The 21,258-nt window shown below is 37.3% G+C and overlaps 1 protein-coding gene and 1 pseudogene across 2 annotated transcripts; both read right to left on the reverse strand.

Annotated features, from left to right (window-relative positions):
* Positions 1-387: 387 nt before the first annotated feature.
* LOC127854011 (uncharacterized) lies at positions 388-8,922 on the reverse strand. Of its 2 annotated transcripts, XM_052388928.1 has the most exons (5): positions 8,796-8,908; positions 6,677-6,793; positions 6,127-6,253; positions 5,494-5,773; positions 388-1,830 (listed from the first exon to the last, which is right to left on the reverse strand). In XM_052388928.1, the coding sequence occupies exons 3-5, from the start codon at positions 6,204-6,206 to the stop codon at positions 1,687-1,689; spliced, it is 504 nt and encodes a 167-aa protein (XP_052244888.1). In that variant the 5' UTR covers positions 6,207-6,253; positions 6,677-6,793; positions 8,796-8,908; the 3' UTR covers positions 388-1,686. The 2 variants fall into 2 exon arrangements, with proteins under 2 accessions (XP_052244888.1, XP_052244882.1); XM_052388922.1 differs by lacking the exon at positions 6,677-6,793 and having other exon boundaries at positions 8,796-8,922.
* Positions 8,923-17,020: 8,098 nt separating this feature from the next.
* LOC127854025 (protein unc-93 homolog A-like) lies at positions 17,021-20,954 on the reverse strand (annotated as a pseudogene).
* Positions 20,955-21,258: the final 304 nt, after the last annotated feature.

Genomic DNA, 21,258 nt, shown 5'->3' on the forward strand with positions numbered 1-21,258 from the left:
TTACTTTTTCATATATGCTTTTAATTTGTTATATCCAAATTTAAACAAATCCGTTCTAAAACAAGGGATTTTATTGATTTGAATACGCGTTGCGTTAGAAACGTCTCCAAGTGTATGCTATCAAGTGGACAAGAACTGACTTCTGTACGTGAATGAATTAGAACGGATCTCGATCAATCATGCACGATGTTTAAATTATAAAATCAATTTAGACTCCGGTACGATTATCAACGGAGTTCAATGGAGTGTGCATGTGGTTTAAACCTATTAATACCGAACGCATTGTCATTTGAATAAAACTAAATTGTGGATAAAATAGCTCTATCGTTGTTTCTATATTCTGAGTAGATGTTTTGCAAAGCTGTGGTTTCCCGATTAACAACAATATAAGGTGCATACATGATTTATTCATTGAACAAGAATAAACATTTTATAGTAAACAAACACCCACAAGAACAATAATAACATCAGATGAAAAAACAAGTCATTTTACATAATTTTAACAAAAAACACAAGAGTGCGACAAAATCCCCCCTACATCGCTTACGAACCGCACGGTAAATATCTTAAGAGAAAAAAAAACAACAAGGCTATGAAATTTAGCCAAAAATATATGGACCAAAGATGTGTTTGTCAGAAACACAACGCCCCCTACTGCGCCGCTTTGATTTATTTATATTTGGTTTTGATTATATCCTTTGAAAAATATCGCTTCGCTTGTAAAACTGATCTGTACCTGCCAAATGACAAATAGAAATTCTCCCTTTAAAGCTTCTTACTTCCTTTGGATTTGTTTTTTTACCTTTGACCCTGAAGGATGACCTTGACCTTTCACCACTCAAAATGCACAACTCCATGAGATACACATGCATACACATGCATGCCAAATAGCAACTTGTTATCTTCAATGTTGGAAAAGTTATGGCCAATGTTAAGTTTTCGGACGGACGGACGGACAGATGGGTCAAATTGTATATTCCACCCTACCGGGGTCATAAAATGAGCTCAATATATGAAAGCATTGCGTAAAAGATATCCGGAAACTGTTATATTAATATATTTCCATGAATTTTACTGTCTATGAATATTAGCTCCTACCTTGGATGATATGCCTTCAAAAATATTACCTCCCTCGTCAAAGATGTACCTTGTACCTGCCAAATGATAAATAAGATGCTTCCCTTGGCAAATATTAAGATCAGTCAAAAGTCAACGGAGTCAACGGAGTCGAACGAATTTTACACTTTATAACGTAGGTAATGTAGGTAGAATAACATATCAAATTATCAGTATTTATATCTTTAAAGCTTTGCGTAAAAAAAACTTCCGGGAAACGTTATGCCGGACGGACAGACGGACAGAAGGACAGACGGATAGAAGGACAGACGGACAGCCACTGCGACTGCAATATGCCACCATTACAAGGGCATAACAATAGTTTCAACAATACATATGAACAAGAGCATTCCAAGCAGTGGCAATAGACCATCAGAGGACGTGTACAAAAATTGGTTAATTGAAAGGCATTCGTATACGAGAAACAATTTAGGACAAAATCATGCATTTTAACTTGTAATAAAGTCTGTGAGTGTACAAGAGGAAACTAGGACCACAATTCATATGTTTCCATTTCGCGCCACTGTCACGCAGACGTCTGTGAACGACCGACCCTTATTTCCAGATTTCTCATTTACGCCTCTGAGCATTCCAAGCAGTCCAAAATTTACTGCTTATGTCATCGAGCTGAGCTGTTGCCAAGTTCAGAAGCTTAACTGCTGCCTCTTTGGCCGGCCCTGTCTTGGAGGCTACGATGGCTTTCAGCTCCGTAACCTGTAATAACAAGAGATGTGTTTGTCAGAAACACAATGCCCCCTATTGCACCGCTTTGAAAAAAAATTCAATATATCATTTGGCAGGTTTAGAAATTATCTCCCCTTTAAAGCTTATTACTTCCCTTGGATTGTATTTTTTGACTTTTTACCTTAAAGGATGACCTTGACCTTTCACCACTGAAAATGTGCAGGTCCATGAGATACACATGCCTGCCAAATATCAAGTTGCTATCTTCAATATTGCAAAAGTTATGGCCAATGTTAAAGTTTTCGGACGGACGAACGGACGGACAGACAGATATTTATGCTATATGCCACCCTCCCGGGGCATAAAAAACACCATCACTACACATGAAGCTATTAAAGAAAGAGGACAATAAGCAGCGTGTAGTCAACGTTACAAAGGCTCAAGGCGAACAAACTTCGCTGTGTTTACATCACCAGGAGGGTTAACGGTAGACACTGCATTCAAAAGAAAAATCCTTCTAGATCTGAACTGATTTATTTAAGTTTAAACTGTTTGCTTTTTTAATACAAAGCGTTGTGCGTGCGTGTATTAAAGTAACATTTCAAAAGTCTGATAAAGGGAGAAAATTCAAATTGTGCATTGTTACCAACCCCCACCCCCCCACCCCCCCCTTGTGTAAAATTCAATCTATTTTTACACGTGCCGACCTTGATTTCAATTTGAAAAAGGTCTGCTAAAGAAAGACAACTCAAAATCAAAATGTGCATTGTTACCGATGTACATAGTTACCCCCCCCCCCCTTGTTTCAAAATCAATCTTTAAGTTGTTGCGACATTGACCTTGGAGATATTGACGTAATTCTTTCGCGCGACACACCGTCCAATGATGGTGAACACATGTGCCAAATGATGTTAAAATCTCACAATGAATAACAGTAATGGCCCGGACAAGCTCATTTATGGCAATTTTTGATCTTTGAACTCAAATTGTGACCTTCACCTTTGAGATATCGACGTAATTCCTTCGGAAAACCTGGTTAATGATACACAATAACTCATTTGGGTCGGACAAGCTTTGTGTTAAAATTTGCTGCATGTATAGGACAGAGCTTATCTCTGAATCCGTCATGTGCGCGGATATTTTTTAAGGATGGGTTAGAAAATATTGTCCCGTACAATTTGATTACATTTATTGAATAAAGATATTCAATCGCATTATGCATTATGAATGCCATGTACTTGTTTCGAATTAAATTAAAATCCAATCATCATTAGTTGCATCATTAGTATTACATCTTTTTTACATCAACCAGGCGCTTCACCTTTGCTGAAACAACCCGACCCATTCACATTCTGTATGTGCTACACGTGTAGAGCTATTTATTACAGCTTCGAGTGTAATTTTATTGATTGACGGTAACCCGGCTTTCGACGTTGGAAAAAAGGAGTCATCCAGTTTCTTATTACTTTTGAATATGTGTACCAATGTTTCGTGATTTTTGGTACTTTTCGAGTAACTTCGAGCCTTTTGCGGAAACCTATTTACATTATTAATCGCCTTTAAATTTACGCGTTATTTCAATATTTAGTTTCGCTCTACTTGCCTGACACTGAACGGTATTTTGACCTGTATAAAAAAACAAGAGCGGTCAGAGGACAGCGCGCGCTCGACTATTTGAGTGCTTGACAGTACAACGTAATGGGGAAATTGTTCAAATTATTCAATAAGGTAAAGGTAATAGTTCAGGTATATTTTCCACAATCTATTGAACATTTGTAAAGACATAAAACAAACTAAATAGATTTTATTTAAAGTTTGATAGCAAAAGCTTGGGTGGGAAGTTTGGACGGTCATTCAAAAATAAAGTAAATAAATAAAAAAGGGAAAAAGGGGGGGGGGACGGGAAGGGATTCTGGGTTAGGGCGTGGGGTATTGTTTGGGTGGAATCCATTGTGGTATTCAGGTAAGTGTTGTTTTGTCAAAGTATTAATAAAATCTGATCATATGTACAGAAGTTATGGCAATGTAACTAAAGTGATATGCATATTGTAAATTGAGAAAGGGCCATAAATCTTACAAAATGCTTGATACAGTTGTCTGCTCTTGTTTTTAGATTGGGGTCATGTAGGTAAAGAAGCTTGCAAAATATGAAAGCAATATGTCAAGGGACATTGAAAATATTTGAGGTGGTACGCAAACTTTAACATAGAATTTGCATAATTCTTAGTGAAACAAGAGATGTGTTCGTCAGAACCACAATGCCCCCTATTGCGCCGCTTTGAATTTTTTTTTTTACCTTTGACCTTGAAGGATGACCTTGACCTTCCACCACTCAAAATGTGCAGCTTTATGAGAACGCCGCTTGAAAATATTATTTTTTTACCTTTGACCTTGAAGGATGACCTTTACCTTGAACTTCCACCACTCAAAATGCAGCTTCATGAGAACGCCGCTTTTATTTTTTTCCCTTTGACCTTGAAGGATGACCTTTACCTTCCACCGCTCAAAATGTGCAGCTTCATGAGATACACATGCATGCCAAATATCAAGTTTCTATCTTCAATAATGCAAAAGTTATGGCCAACGTTAAAGTTTTTTTTTCGGACGGACGGACAGACTGACGAACACATACTGACATACAGTTCAACTGCTATATGCCATCCTACCGGGGGCATAAAAAGGGCCATAATTCTTACAAAATGCTGATACAGTTGTCTGCTCTTGTTTATAGGTTGGGGTAATGTTGGTAAAGTATGCAAAATATTAAAGCAATATGTTAAGGAACAATGAAAATATTTGGAGTGGTACGCAAACGTTAACATTTGCACGCTTACGCTAACGCTAACGGGAACGCCGACGCCGGGGTGATTAGGATAGCTCCACTATATAAATTTCATATATAGTAGTCGAGCTAATAAATTGCCGTTCATGATACCAACATTGCACTGTATGATACATCCAGATTAGCAGTAGCATCTTAAAGACGGCCCAGAGCAAGGTTATATATTGAATAAAACGCTGTTACAGGCGGGTCTATACGTGCACATGTATAGTGTACCGTTTCAGCAAACACAAGGTAGGTCGGACCTTTAATACACATGCTTTATTATGTCAGAAACGTTCCAAAACTCTTAGAAATACATTAAAGTTTTTAGTTCGGCACCAACAAACTTATCAATCGGGTAAGTGAACACACATTTTTGGAACGATTAATGCAACACTTATCTGTAAAGTAACCTTTGATCTCTGTTGAAAAAATCGATTTGCATAATATGATCGTACTTTACTTTATATATATATATCAAGTATTCAGAGTATTTAGCTATTAATTTTTGAGAATCGAAAGATCCAATATAACGGATAGGGAGGCAGATGGACGGACCGATATGACGGACGGAGTGTAAACTCTTACGGTGAAACCGATAGATGACATATGAAGAATTTCTTAGGCAGCGCCATAACGTTGTTTTATAGCCCGCTTAACACTATGATTTAGTCACTTTTGTTTGCCCATTTCATAAACACCTCGCCCCATTGAAGTGATTTCTAAATTAATTTAGTTATGTATTCAGTAATATATAAATGTTTAATTTTTTTTTAAATAAACATTTCATCTGAGTTATAAGTGGTTCTCATGATTTAAGCTTCAACCGGAATATATTTATATATGTATTTTATCAAAATCGGTCTTACCTTTGATGAAACGGCATCGTATGCTTTTGCTAATAGAGACACCTGATCAGATGGTGGCCTCTCAAGTGCAGCGTTCACATCGTTAGCCGTGCCGGATAACGCCGCCGCAATGCTCTTGTAGGCACCCGAAGCGAAATCAGACACTGTGTTGCCGACGCCGGAAAAGAAATCTGACATCGAATTGCCGACACCGGACAAAGCGTTGCCAACTTTGTTAGCTGTGCCCACGACCGCGTTTTTGACCGTGTTGAAAGCGTTCTTAAACCAGTTACGTTTCATCCTTGAAATTAAAAACACACACTTAAAAACATTCAGTACCAGTACATCACGTTTGAGTAATCAGTGTTGTATAAGCCATCAATACAAAAGTTTAAATTGTATTGTACAATTATATTTTTACAAATTTAGGTGTTGACATAAACTATGTATTCTTACATATAAAAATAACAAAACAATTGAAAATGCCATGGCGGCTACTATACAGCTTAAAGCTTTGAGAAAAACGTACTTTTCCTAGTTTCACAATACAAGTTAAAGGTATTGGCAAACAAAATTAAGAAAAAAGCTTCCATTGAAACTGTCCGTAATGGACATACCAAAATCAGTTGTAACAATTTAAACGTTAAATGTTACCTATCCAGTTTAAATTGACGGTAGCGCTCTGCCCTGTTGACAACCGGAAGAGCCTTACCGCGTGCCTGGAGTTCGTCCATGGCATCCGCTGTGTTCTTGCTGTGTGAAGCGATAACACTCACCGACCCTGTCGAAAACACGAGGGTCAGATGTACGAATATATGTTTTAAAGGACCATGAAAAAGTATCAATTATGCACCATGCAGTCTTCATACAAATAGTTTAAGCATCATGCCACGACGATTTACATTAAACACTTCAATAACTTGTCTACCCTGCAGTTGTAAATAATTCACCAAGGACCAAAAGAGTTTGTATTTTTGCAAACCATCGTACCACATGAATATTCATATATCCACAACATAGTTAATGTGAAACTTTACATTTGGATTACAGTAAAACCGTGGATGTTTTTTCAATGCGTTTGTTCTTAATTTAAATTTTAAATAAGGCAAAAGACTGTTTAACAATGAGCTTCAAATGCTTGTGTTTAAAGTATTATAAATGCATAAAATATAACTATTGCACAAGTATATTTGTTATAACATACCGCAACTACATCACACAACATGGTGGCTCATAGAAGTATCCTTCATTCCTTGTTGTATATGCCGTTAATGTATAATCATTTTATCTCGTGGGGGTAACCATATACACTAGATTGACACTTGGCAAACACAAAGAAATAGTGAAATGTAGTGTGAATACACATTTCGAAGATCCGATAAGCAACAAAACGTTTGCAAACACATATCAATAACAAGAAAAGAATAAAGGCCAAAACAGCACCATCAAGCATGAAAGATAAATGGTTTTAAAAGCATATTCTATAAAAAAAATTACTTCTTGTTAATTAATGCAAATGCAGGTAAAAAGCACAAGAATGACATTAAGGTTCATGTAAAGTCCCAAAATGACCCCATTTAGATGGAATTTTAAAATATAAAAATGATCAGTTATACCCAAAATAAGTTAATGAAATTTACATATGGTTGCAATAATCACATTTTTATTCCATATATGTACACAATTAAAAAAAAAACACTCACAAATGGTAGTAATAATGTAATTATCAAAAATATTGCAAGGTATGGCAAATTCTCAATTTCATTAAAAAAACACAAATGCACCAAATAAAAACACCAACAGTATATGCAAGTTATATGTAAGGTACTCCGAGCATTGAATTGCGTCAATACAGCCCCACAAAGACACTATGCGTATTTCAAAATGAACATGTCAATGCCATGAGTCGCTATTTATAGATTTTGGAAAAATACTAACTTTCTGCGCGCATAGCATGCGAACAATAAGAGTTATGATCTTATAAAATAAAATTAATTAAAATATATCATTTTCATAATATCTCCATAACAATGACACTTACTTGAAACGCACTATTTGAAAAAAATCTTGATATAATTGACTCTCCTCCCGATTTAATTTCATCGGTCGTCCATCTTGGTCAGAAATGTGTATTGATTCGTATTTGCGAATTTGTTAAATATTGCTTATATTAAATATTTACTTTATAACATAACTTGAAATTACCTCATAAACAAATTATACAAATTTTAGAACAAACTGATCGTGAATAATTTATCAATGATCGATTTTGAAACGAAAAAACGAAATATTTTTCGAATATACTTCCGGCAAATAATGGCTTCCTGAACAAGTAAACATGACAAGACAATAACAAATGCACTTTTTCATCGATGACAAGGTTTTTATAGAAATGTAAGTGTTCAGATGGTTTAATATGTGCGTGTGCCCAACATTTGTATAATTCATTTTTCCGATCCCACAAATATTATGCCTAGATCGTTAATTGAAATATTGTTATGTCGACTTCCTTGAAACCGGATGTTTTATGCCCCACATGTTTAACTAACGTGTATGGAGTTCGAGATGTGACATAAACATGTTGTAATTTGTTTTAAGGTAGCCAATTAGTCGTCTTTCCTAGTCCTATATATTTCAAATGAACAATCAAAGTGTTTTCCCTATTGGTAATATAGTTTATTTTTTGTAATTATGTCATTTTGTGACTATAATGAGTACTGTATTGCGAGTAAATAAGTAATTTTGAAAATGAAGGTTCACTGGTAAGTCCACCATACTTAAAGTAGTTCCCAATTATTGTGTTAACTTTTGACATTTTTTTTATGTTTTTCTTTTCCTTATTTTAGGATTGTTGGTGTGTGTTGTGTGGACTTTTCATTTGTAGTACCTAACATTAAGTGTATACAATATTTTGACCAAAGGAATTTGTTCAATTTAACTCTGTTTGTTATTTTGATAATTTCATGCATGCGCTGTATATTTCTTCAAAAGCAACATTTTGCATCATATCTTTTTTATTAGCATTTTCTTATATGTTCTACAAGTGTTTACGAGGCTATTGACTTATAAATTGAATTTATTGCCATAATATTTATTGAAGTATTTCTATGTGAAGAATACGCCTTTTTACACTTTACATGAACCTTAAGCATCATTCATGTAAAGGCAGATTGACTCTTCCATAGAAATGCAAAACATGAACATTATCTTCAAAACGTAATTAAGAAGATACTGAAATAATCTTATAAAAGCCAAATATTAAACGTGCAGCACGATGCGAGAGTTATGAAATAATTTAATGCTAAATAAGAAGAATTTCTTACCCACAATCAACATCAAACATGCTATTGTCACGTTCATTGTAGACACCTTGATTGTCGAAACTAACTAACAATATTTGACTGAATCCTTTATATTGCAACGTTTCCCGCCCAAGTGCACGAATTAAACGTGCATTAATGGGAAATGTTCTTGATGTAGAAGACTGGGACCGTGTTCTTCTTTCAGTGTGATGGGTTTTTGCCTTATTCTTTAAATTACCACCGAGAATTGTTGGTAGTTTCTTTAACTTACAACCGATTATTGTTTGTAGTTATTTAAGAAATTTCTTAAATTCGATACTTAATTTTACGTAAAGGTGGACGGCCTCGATAGAGCGTTGTCATTGCCTTATGTTTCAATTAGAATCGCAACTAGTTTTAACTTTAATTCCCTCTTAGGAAATGTCCCAAGCAAAAATACATATTTCTTCAATCGCATAAACAAAACCAAACTGTACCGATTGAGAACTTTAATACCGTATTTTTATAAACGATCAGTTTTTCTAGAAAAAACGCATTGTCTCGTGTTTGTATCACTTTCAAAATTATTTCGTATTAAAGATGAGCTTCAATAAAAGAACTTTGCTAAAATCGATCTATTTCTGAAACCGTCCGTACATACGCTATTTTAAGATTGCCTCTTCGTCTAAATTCTACGACTAAATAACCTATACTTGTTAAAAGTCCTTTCAACAGAATCCAAGCAAAAACTATCTCTTTATTGCTTAATTATTTGTTTATGCATGAATATACAGCAAATATAAAGTGATGCTATTAAATCAACATTAAGTATATAATATATATGCACGCTTATATGATAGAATTGTAATTATGTTATTACGATCTCGTACATTGGACTGTTTGACAAAAAAGGTCAGATTGGTGTCCAGTCTAAGCTTCTCGAGTGTAACCGTTGACAACGTGCAACTGATGGATACCGTGAAAAACGTAAATCAGTGGAATATTGAGTTACACAATGTGTAATGTCAATGTGAAGCACAACCGTACGTTATGGGTGAGAAGCTTTTTCATATCTCTTCACAAAGATATGTGTAGCTGACTTGTTTTCTGTTGCATTATCACACCCGTTTTGCGGTTCGACGAAGGCGTCACAGTTCGACAAGCCCTACAGACAGCAACAAATGACACAATCTACATCGTGTGTATGTGTATATCGAAATTTATGAGGTGTTTCCGCGCGCACTTTAATTTACTAAATAGACTGACGAAAGATGGAAACGAATTTTCAATTATAGCTCCCATAGCAAGCTACATGTATTTCTAGTTGTAACTGAAAGATTTGTATGCTCCCCGAAATAAAATTTCGGCGGAGCATATAGTTGCCAGTTTGTCATTCCTTCCTTACTTCCATACTTCCTTACTTCCTTACTTTCTTACTTCCGTCACACTTTTGTTACCAATTCTCATAGCGTCTTCAATACTTTACCAATCTCTTTCATATTTGGCATGTAGGTACCTTGCATGGACCTCTACCTTTTGATGAGGTTTGAGGTCACTGAGGTCAAGGTCAAGGTCACCGAGGCTAATAATAGATTTTTCCGTCACACTTTTGTTACAGTTTCTCATAGCACCTCATTTCTTTACCAATCTCTTTCGTATTTGGCATGTACGTACCTTGCATAGACCTCTACCTTTTGATGAAGTTTTAGGTCACTGGGGTCAAGGTCAATGTCACCGAGGCTAATATTAGATTTTTCCGTCACACGTTTGTTACAGTTTCTCATAGCACCCTCAATACTTTACCGATCTCTTTCATTTTTGGCATGTATGTACCTTGCATGGACCCCTACCTTTTGATAAGGTTTGAGGCCACTGGGCTCAAGGTCACCGAGGCTAATAATAGATTTTTCGTCACGGTTTTCTTACAGTTTCTCATAGGGCCTTCAATACATTACCGATCTCTTACATATTTGCCATGTAGGTACCTTGCATGGACCCCTACCTTTTGATGAGGTTTGAGGTCACTGGGGTCAAGGTCACCGAGGCTAATACTAGATTTTCCGTCACGCTTTTGTAACAGTTTATCATAGCACCTTCAATACTTTACCGATCTCTTTCATATTTGGCATGAAGGTACCTTGCATGGACCTCTCACTTTTTATAAGGTTTGAGGTCACTGGGGTCAAGGTCGAGGTCACCGAAGCTAATAATATATATATTTTTAGGTGGTTATTAACACATAGATTGACAAAGCGCATCATCGGGGAGCATCCATCAGTTTCACAGATATTCTTGTTAGTTTTGGTGCAGTCCTGTGTTGTCGGGGGAAGCCGGAGTTCCCCAAGGAAGCCTCACCTGGACGACATGGTGACCACCAAACAAACTCACACGCTTCCGGGTGATTCTTGAGCAGGGATTGAACCCGGGTCGCCTAGTCGAGAACCGCGTGTATCAAACACTTAACTAACCGAGAGCTCACAGATGATATTGATACATAGAACTGTGGAAGTGTTGCTTTGTTACTAGAAACGCGATCACACATTTTAAATGGGGGAGGATTTTCGATATTATTGGTTTTGCATGTGCACACTTAATTACCGATAATAGATACAACTTTTATCAGTGTTTAAAGGGTTGTAAAACATCCTAAATGCTGTCATATCTGGGGTTTTGTACCCGGTCGACATTACCCCGTCGTGTACTATAACCGCATCATAAAACTCAAAATAAAAGAACATTTTTTTCGAAATATTTAGTCACACAAAGTTAACCCATTAAAAATACACTTTTCCTTATAGCAATAACCAAACTTTTAGCACATAGACTGAACGAGATACAAAATGCTCGTTTTTTTTCATCTTTTCATCTTTTCATATGACACACGAACACTAACTTGGTACATGAACATGTGTTCAACATTTTGTCCCGCAAAAAAGAGCATGTTGTATTTTGTTAAAATCTATGTTAGCAAACCACACCTAGCGTTGAAATTTTGGCTCTTGCTATAAGGAACATTGATTTTTTACAGTATGTGTAAACTTTTTTTTCGAAATATTGTACGAAATATTTGTTCATTTTGATTGTTTATGGGCTTTTAAACATATTATACGACTCATTAAGTTTAATAAGCCAAATGGACGGGTATTGCGGATGCTTTCGGTGAACCTCTTTTATTACGGGGATTTCTACACATCTGTTGAATAATAATCCGATAGTGTTTTTGTTTTGTTCCTCGATGCCGTAGCCTTTGTAATTATAAACTGATGGGCTTATACGTCTTGCAGATAGATTATTCACACGAATCACTTAAATGGGCCTTTTCAAATAAATCGCCAAAAGATGCATATAAAGGCTATATTAGACCACGGTAAATGTTCAGTAATACTGTTTCCTCACAAATATCATAACTAAAACGAAAATTTGCGAATCTGAAACAACTTTTTTCAAGTTTGTCAATTTACCAAAACGTGAAAAGATCCCTTTAATACTTTAAAGAAATATAAATACTCAAAACCAACGGATATTTCGAAAAATATTTCGTTAAATAAAGTTAGCCCATACAAAATCAGTGTTGCATAAAGCAATAGCCAAAATTTCAACGCAAGATGTGGTATGGTAACAAAAAATGAGGAATCGTCTGAAAATAACAACACGTTAAGGATTCACCATAATGTCAATTAGTAGATTGTTATCATTAAAAGAATGTGATAACTTAGATTAAACGAGAATCAAAATGCTCGTTTTTATTTTTTTCGGCACTATATATTTCATTTTAATTTCCTGCAACGATACCTATATGCGAGATATCGCCTACAAAAGGGCGACGGTCGCGTTCATAAAGGGCGACGGTCGCGTTCGTAAAGTGAGACGGTCGTGCTCAAAGGGCGAGATATCGCATATAAAAGGGCGACTGTCGCATTCTATTTTTTTTTGAAAACGCGACAGTCGACAGGCGATATTATTACAGCGATATTTGAACAGTACAAATATTGCGTGTCGCCGCGACTGTCGCGCAAAATATCGAGTGTCGCTTCGTGCGTGTGTCACGGTCTGAAATTAGACTGCGATACACTAGATTCTGATAATATGGGTGATATTTGAATAATAAAATATCGTGCGTCGCCGCGACTGTCGCGCAAAGTATCGAGTGTCGCTTCGTGCTTGTGTCACTGTCTGAAATTAGACCGCGATACACTAGATTCTGATAATATGGCCGATATTTGAATAATAAAATATCGTGCGTCGCCGCGACTGTCGCGCAAAATATCGTGCGTCGCTTCGTGTTTCGTGCGTCGCCCTTTGAACGGGAGACATGACACACGAAACGACACACGATATTTTGCGCGACAGTCGCGGCAACGCACGATATATTTAACACGATAAATCGCCTTTTGGGCTACCTACACAAGGGCGATATTTCGTGATTCATTTTCGCGCGTCGCTTCGTGTATCGCGCAAAATATCGTGCGTCGCCGCGACTGTTGCCCAAAATATCGTGCGTAGCCGCGACTGTCGCGCAAAATACCGTGTATAGCTTCGTGTGTCGTGTGTCGACCTTGATGACAGAAGGGCGATATTATAGATGGCACTATCCGGATTCCGTAGCTTCGTCTTAAAAAAAAGGTATTTGATCGCGTAAGCGGCCAGCTAAATTTACAGAGCATATTTTGCAAATCAGTATGTGTTTAGAAGCCTTAAGTGCGGTAAGAACCACAACTCACTCTAATAGGGAGGATTATCGCTGCCTGTCTGCAGCAGACGACAAATAATTCTGCTCTAGCAGTGAGTTTATATACCCTCTAGCAGTGAGTGTATATACCAGCTTGTAAGAGGACATTGGCCAGCCTAGTGTTTATCATTAAAATCTGTACACATTGGCTGCTTTCAGGGAAAACGGGGCTTAATGCGCGTCAAATAAGATTAGCATGTGCACACTGATTAGCCTGTGCAATGCGCACAAGCAAATTAAGGACGCCAACAGTGAACAACTTCAGTGCCTTCAGCGCTTTGATTATTGTGTTGCACTCGTACACATCGGTTCCTATACACGTAGTACACGGCGATCTGGCTTTTAATATTGTTGCTGGAAAACGTTCGGGGTCATGGTCAACGACAAAGTCCCGTGGACACGTGGCACGCTTGTTTATAGGGTCACTCTGACCTGTGGAGACTGCTGTCGGACACATCGGCGCCAGAATATTTGTTTCGAAGGTTGTTGACTGGTTGCACATTTGCTTTTCTCCGTCATAACTGTTCATCGTACCAATTGCCGCTCCTGATCGGGTTTTAATCGCACGCTTTTTGACATGGAAGAAGACTGTTTAGTTAATAAGTCCACAGTTTCCACTCGTAGACCCGATATGCTGCAATTTATCGCCATGATCGTGATAGCTAAAGAACGCGCCGTCAGTCGAGACAGAGAAGCCGTATGTCAATGCGCTCATGCGGCAGAATGCTAGAATGTGCAACGCAAATGCCTTCTGCAATTACGGTAATTTAATCATTTTAAGTACACATTGAAATGGTTGTGGCGTTCACATACTTAAGTAATTTTTTAAACAGATTGATATTTTTATAAATAAATTTTTCTCAATTTTAAATGCGTGCCAGAGCAAATAATGACACTGAAAATACGAAAACAAAAACATATTTCCATGATTTAACTGAAAACCAAATGAGTGATATCTTCACGAACAAAAGAACAGTAAAATCTTTTTCATAAGTCGGTATATTTTGGCAGAATGAATGCACGGAAAATTATAACTTAGTACCAATCATAAACTTATTAATTACTTTGACCTTTCAACCTGAAAAGTTACTTATTCATATCTTCTTGTACCTCCTTAATGTAATTATACCGAAAGCTAACAATATACTATTATATTCATACTATTAAAAGTTATTATACGAGTATCCTAAATGAAATTAAATAAATATCAATACACCCGATTTCATAATGACTGACACAATCTCCATAATTGCTTAAGTCTTCCCATTAATGAATATGAACCATTGCAATATTGCATACTGTCTTCATGCTCGTTTGTGCATGACTTTAATTTACATTATTTCTCGATGACTTATAGAGCGTGATCAAGTACTATGTATCTATGTATATATGATGTGACATGTATAGATTTCATTATAATTAACAAGTAACTTAATATCATACCATTCATTAAAATACATTCACAAACAATTACGCCCCTACGGTACATTCAATACACTATTGCCGTTACAGTGACCACTACCAAATAAATATTAATCTATTAACCCATTTATGTCTAGTGGACTCTCCCATCCTTCTAAATTGGATGAATATATTTCAAAAATTAGGGATGTCTAGTATATTTCTTTCTATATTTAGAATATTTCTTACAGAAATTCATTTAAGCAAACAGCGCAGACCCTGATGAGACGCCGCATCATACGGCGTCTCATCTGGATCCACGCTGTTTGCTAAGGCCTTTTTTCTAGACGCTGGGCATAAATGGGTTAATTATTATATGTTTGTGCGTACGTTATGCGATCATATGCGATTTATTCGAGTGCTCTATTTGTATAAGCACATTGTTTTCGTTCTAGCCTTAATGTCATCTGGTCACACACATACTTTATTCATGCCTTCACAATGAATGTTCACTGAATTGTTTTCAAGTGAAACGAATATTTGAAAGTACTTCAGTTGAAGAGCATTCTATCAAGTAGTGCTGCAAACTAAAACAATCAACTAGTGAATCTCTTGACAAAAAATGTGTCGCGTTCTGAGAAAACTGGGCATAAAGCATGTGCTTAAAGTGTCGTCCCATATTAGCTTGTGTCCGCACAGGCTAATCAGGGACGACACTTTTCGCTTTTATGGTATTTTTAGTTTCAAGGGTGTCCCTCCCTACCGAAAATCAAGTTTAGGCGGAAAGTGTCGTCCCTGATTAGCCTGTGCGGACTGCACAGGCTAATCTGGGGCTACATTTTACGCACATGCAGCATGCCCAGTTTTCTCAGAACGCGACTCTAATGTTTATTGCTGATCGTTTATCTACAATGAACAAATGCTACGCCGTAAATATTATAGATGCTGGTAATGTGATTTACCCATTTATGCCTAGTGGACTCTCCCATCCTTCTAAATTGAATCAATTTATTTCCAAAATTAGGGATTTCTAGTACATTTATTTTATTTCATACAGAAATTCCTTTAAGCAAACAGCGCAGACCCTGATGAGACGCCGCATTATGCTGGGTCTACGCTGTTTGCCAAGGCCTTTTTTCTTGACGCTAGCCGTAAAGATAAACCAGAGGTAGTATTTTCGTGAATCTTTTTATCACGATACTTTGAAACCCAAACTTAAATATTTATTCTTATCATATAATCCAGTAATAAAAGGTTTGTTTGATTAACAGAATCTTCATTTCCATGAGGTCACATATAACATCTAGTAGACTCAAGTGCAATTTATAGAAGCTCAAATTTAAACCAGTCATTAACATGGATTCGTGATATCTATAGTAATAAATGTATATGTACGCTTTAATAGCAACATATGTAAACTATAATATCGACGTATGTAAAAAGAACACGAACATTTAAATATTCTTAGTTCGTCTCGGTGTATGTAAAATGAGTTTACTTTGAGATGTTCGTATACCTTGAATATTTTATCTTCTACATTTTAAAAAAATCGAACAAAGTAGGTATTGTCAGCAATGAAACTAATCAAGAGGTGTTGGACACGAAGGTCTTACCATGTTGAAAACCTTCTGTATGTTTGCCTTGTGGAACGAAACGAACATAGCCATATGTTATTTCCATTCTTCTTATACAATTAGAAAACATAACTTTCCAATAAAAAATCCATATTCAACTTTCAGTTAGATTTTAAGCGTCCGAAAATCAAACGGGGATGCTAAACGCCCTACAGTTTCAATAAGATTTACTGTAACGCTGATGCAATATCGAGTAAGAAACGACCATGTAGGCGACATAAGAACTTCCTAGAAGAAGTCGATAGTCGATTGGCTCTTAAAGGGTTACTTAAAAAAAGGGTAAGAATATCATACACTTAATACTTAAATATCTCCGGAGTCGTTCCTGAATACTTAAACATGGGATAAAATAGTTTTGATTTAAAAACAATCGCTTGAGTGGTTTCCTTTGATCTTCGAATGGCCAATTATCACGATTTTTTTTAAATATAAAATAATGTCATATCGACGTGTTCGCTCCAGATTAAAATAACGCAGCACAATTAAAAGCATTTTAAAAACCCTTTTCAGTTTTTATAGTTTTATGCGACATCCTGTGCAAAGTACAACATGAACCACAACAAAACACGTGTTTGCACAAGAGATTTAACTTCCCCGTTCCTCTTAAAGGAAATTCTTTTTTGAATGATCCGAATATGAGTATGAGACCATATAAGTAACACGAAAGAGCAATGAAATCAACTCAAAACACTCACATCACACAATAAATCACATATTGGGTGGCATTCTAGAGTCCTTTACTCAAAACACTCACATTACAACACAGGAATTAACATATCGGATGGCATTCTATAGTCATTTACTCAAAATACTCATATCACACATTAATTCAAATATTTGATGGCAGTCTATAGTCATTGGCGTGTAACCTCGACACGCGCCACTCTACGATCGCGTACAGTAACATGGCGGCCACCAGTAGCGCAATGGCGACTATGATTTTGGTTGCCACGCACAGGAAGCTGCTGTAGACGAAGGTAATAGTGAACCCTATGGCCTTCCAGGTGTGGTAGTTGGCGAATGCGGCCTCCTTCTTGTCAGGAAACAGGAGGGCTATCAGCGCTGGAAGGGACGAATACTGGGGATCATGTCGCCATTTAAGTTTAATGGGCCGTCCAACAATTTTCACGTTTTGGTAAATTGACAAAAATTAAAAAAAGTTGTTTCAGATTCGCAAATTTTTGTTTAAGTTATGATATTTTTGAGAAAATAGTACTACTGACCATTTACCATGTTCTAAAATATCCATTATATGCATCTGTTGACGATTTGAAAACATGAAAATTATGAAGCGTCGTGCGACGCGAAACAATTAAATAATTTGGAAAGTTCTGTTGTCGTTTTATTTTGGGATACTACGAGGATTGCGTATATATGTAAAATATACATCCGATGTAAGCATGAGCATGGATGGTCGAGTGGTCTAGGCGGGAGACTGTTTACTACAGGACTCCAGGGGTCAGTGGTTCGAGCTATGCTGAGGGTTACTTTTTTCCTGTTTTAAAATTGTATTCTTGTTTTTTTACTGGAAATTTTTTAGTTCAAATGTTTAAATTTATCAATATAAAGCCTTTAATGACAAGCTTCAATACATGCCAAAATCGGTTAAACGGCCCCTTTAAATCATTATATTGAATATTCACAAATAGCAAACAATCATCTTTCTACGGAATACTTATTGGAACTATATATATATAATATACTGTGGTAAACGTATTGCGCGACCCGAAGCTAGGCGATTTCATTAATTTGTTTGTGCAAACAAATAATACATTCAGCCTCACATGCTATAAGATAACAAGATACTACAGTCCATTACACTATCAGTAAGTACATTTAGGTTTGACTAATAGCTTAGCATGCAAGATTTTACTTACCCATTGAGCTTATTAATTAACATACCACACTATACATGAGTAGTTATAATGGTATGAGCGATAAGCAATGGGTTTCACGGTCTTTACTATATAGTCGTTGGGGCGTAGAAACAAACAACACACAATTAGTCATAGTAATAAGTATGCGTGTACGGCCATAATAGCGACTGTTGGAGAGTTATATCAGACTGTTATAACCCCGGTACGGTTACAATATTTTTACCAATGATGAGAGTACGTTGTCTTTAATTAATGAGCCCATTATTTGGAAATGTAACGGAAGAAAAACAAATCGGATGCTTTAAATTAACAATGATTAAATTGCAACAGAGAGTTTAAAATCTGATGTAATTCTAACATATGGCCAAAACTATTTCAATTTTTTTTCCACTACCAAAATGTATTGATTTCAAATGTCATTTGTTGCCTTGCACACCTGAATTAGATCACTGCAACTTGTTTCTGACCTTCCACTGTATTATTTAAAACATTATATTTTGAATTTTCGTTAATTTCATTATAAAGAAGACATTGTTGTGTTCACAAATACTTCTTGACAACAGCAGTCACCTTATACAGGCAATATTGGATAAAAGTTGTGTTTTATTTAACAAACGTATTCAATCGTATTCAATCGTGGTATGTAGTCCTTACCGTTCGACTGTGTCTGCCAAATGCCTTCGGCCAGCCCCCAGACGACCGGAACAATGTAGATGACGGCCTCGTTGTCGGCGCGCGGGGTCCAGACGTACAACGTGACGAAGATACCGAGATTTACTACACCGGCGACAGCAAATAGCAATTGACGACCTGTGTACTTTGATAGCCGACTCAACGTGAGTGCAAACACCGTCGTGGAACCACCATAGCTCGCCATGACGAACCCCAGCTTCTGGATTCCTATTGGGCAGCTGATGAATGCCTGAAAATCGGTAGCAAAGATATGATTTTGATTCTATTTGTCGTACCCCGAATAACAACCATAATCACTCAATTACAAACAAAGTTCTCGATCTTCAGGAATGATAGTAGCAGGTTGTCATTTCATTTATGCAAAACGGAAGATGCGCAATAAAAAGTAAGGATTTATAACACATAAATTATTGTTGATTGTGCTTGAAATGTCATTCAAGTTTTTCAAATATATTGCATACGAAAATACTCATACAGGTCTTTATCGTATTTTACATGCAACTGAAGACATTAAAATCTCCTACCTTGGTATAGTCGGTCCACAGTATGGCCTGCTCCATGGCCATGAACATAATGAGCGGCACAAGCAGCGCCAGATTCAGGTCACCCAGGCCACGCCCACAAGCCACCACGGACTTGAGCACCTTCGTGCTCCTCTTCTCCAGCCGCCGCAGTGGCGGCAGGAAGCACATAGCGAGGACAACTCCGATGACGTCACATGCGAGGTAGACCCCGAGGAGAATGTACACCACGTGCCTCTCAGGTTCCTCAATTTGAGTAGCATTTACTTCTCTCGGGCAGTCATTCGCGTCCGCAGTATTTGACGGTGTCGTTAGACGCCGTGTTGTTATATGATCCCTGCTGAAGTACTAGGGACGAAATGAGATTCCCTGTGATCTGAGTGGTCTCATACATTGAGAAGAAAATCCCATTGAATTTACTGAGGATTGCGTGACCGTCAGCCCCGGTCCTGCTGGCATATGAGAGCGCCATGTCCGACAGGTAGACGCTCTGGGAGGTCCACATGGGCCCTGCCGTGATACCCAGCAACACTGACGACGGTATCAGCGTGCCGAAAGTCGGGTAAAAGTTGGTCCCGGTGTATATCACGTGACAGATAAACGAGAACACGATGATTCGCTTCTCCCCGACGGCGCTGATGACGGCTGGCGCAAGGATCCCGGAAAGGATAATGCAAGCGTACATACAGGACAGGGAAATGATGCCGAGCCCCGCCGCCTGGTTGAGGCTGCTCTGCAGATTTTGGAGCGCAATATACGCCGTGAAAATGGCGGTAAACGCCGCGGACAGAATGTACACGTTCCTGTTTTCCCGGCCGGAAGTCGGGCCCTTGATGGCGTCACTGGAACTCATATTGGACGACTGTGACGTCAGATCTTGTCAAAAAATAACCCAAAATTCAATGGTCAATTTTGCAATAAAGTAGCTCAAACGAAGTGTCGCAAAGTATTTTCAATATCACTCTTTTGATATTGCCTTTTGAAATTACTTTTGCAGAGTATTGTACTGCTTGTATTGCTGCCCTACACATTGAATTCACAGAGCGTGAGGTAGGTTAACAATGTCATAAATGTTAAATAAAATGAAGCGTTATTTACGCACACAACGCGCTGCAACATCTGGTAAAATGTCATAAATATTAAACAAAGTAAAGCGATATTTACAAACTCAACTGGTCTATAAAGTTCTGTCATTCTGACGCTGAATAGTCTTCATATTTTTCTTATCCTCGAATAGAAATGTCTTTGTTATCAACTGCATTAAAAATGTCACTAAACGTTCTCATTCATCTGTGCATAAGTATGACCCCACGTTTAACTAACACACAGCTTATCTAAAACCCCAATACTCGCGTGTGGGTGGCTGAAGAAGAAGTCATTTTCGGTATGTGGGGTTGCTGCATTACCGTATTGTGAAAAGGTTGTGAACGGTAAGTCGGATAAGCGTGCTCCCCGGTTGTGAAAGGGGTGTGCATGGTTAGTGGGTTTACTGTGTTTCCCATCTGCCAAAATAATGTGAATAGTAAGTTGGGTAACTGTGCTCAACAGTTGGGAAAGGTTGTGTGATGAAAGCGGATTACTATGTCTAGTCTTGTAAAGATTGCCCACAATAAGTTGGAAACACTGTGCTCATTTGTACTAACAAGGCTG

The sequence above is a fragment of the Dreissena polymorpha genome, chromosome 1, assembly GCF_020536995.1.
Source record: "Dreissena polymorpha isolate Duluth1 chromosome 1, UMN_Dpol_1.0, whole genome shotgun sequence".
In the NCBI taxonomy this organism is placed as follows: domain Eukaryota; kingdom Metazoa; phylum Mollusca; class Bivalvia; order Myida; family Dreissenidae; genus Dreissena; species Dreissena polymorpha.

Coding starts and splice junctions, on each gene's coding strand:
- LOC127854011 (XM_052388922.1), bottom strand. CDS start 8,832: ATGAACGTGACAATAGCATGTTTGATGTTGATTGTGG. Junction 5,774..6,126: donor CGTCAATTTAAACTGGATAG/GTAACATTTAAC, acceptor TTTAATTTCAAG/GATGAAACGTAACTGGTTTA. Junction 1,831..5,493: donor ACGATGCCGTTTCATCAAAG/GTAAGACCGATT, acceptor TTGTTATTACAG/GTTACGGAGCTGAAAGCCAT.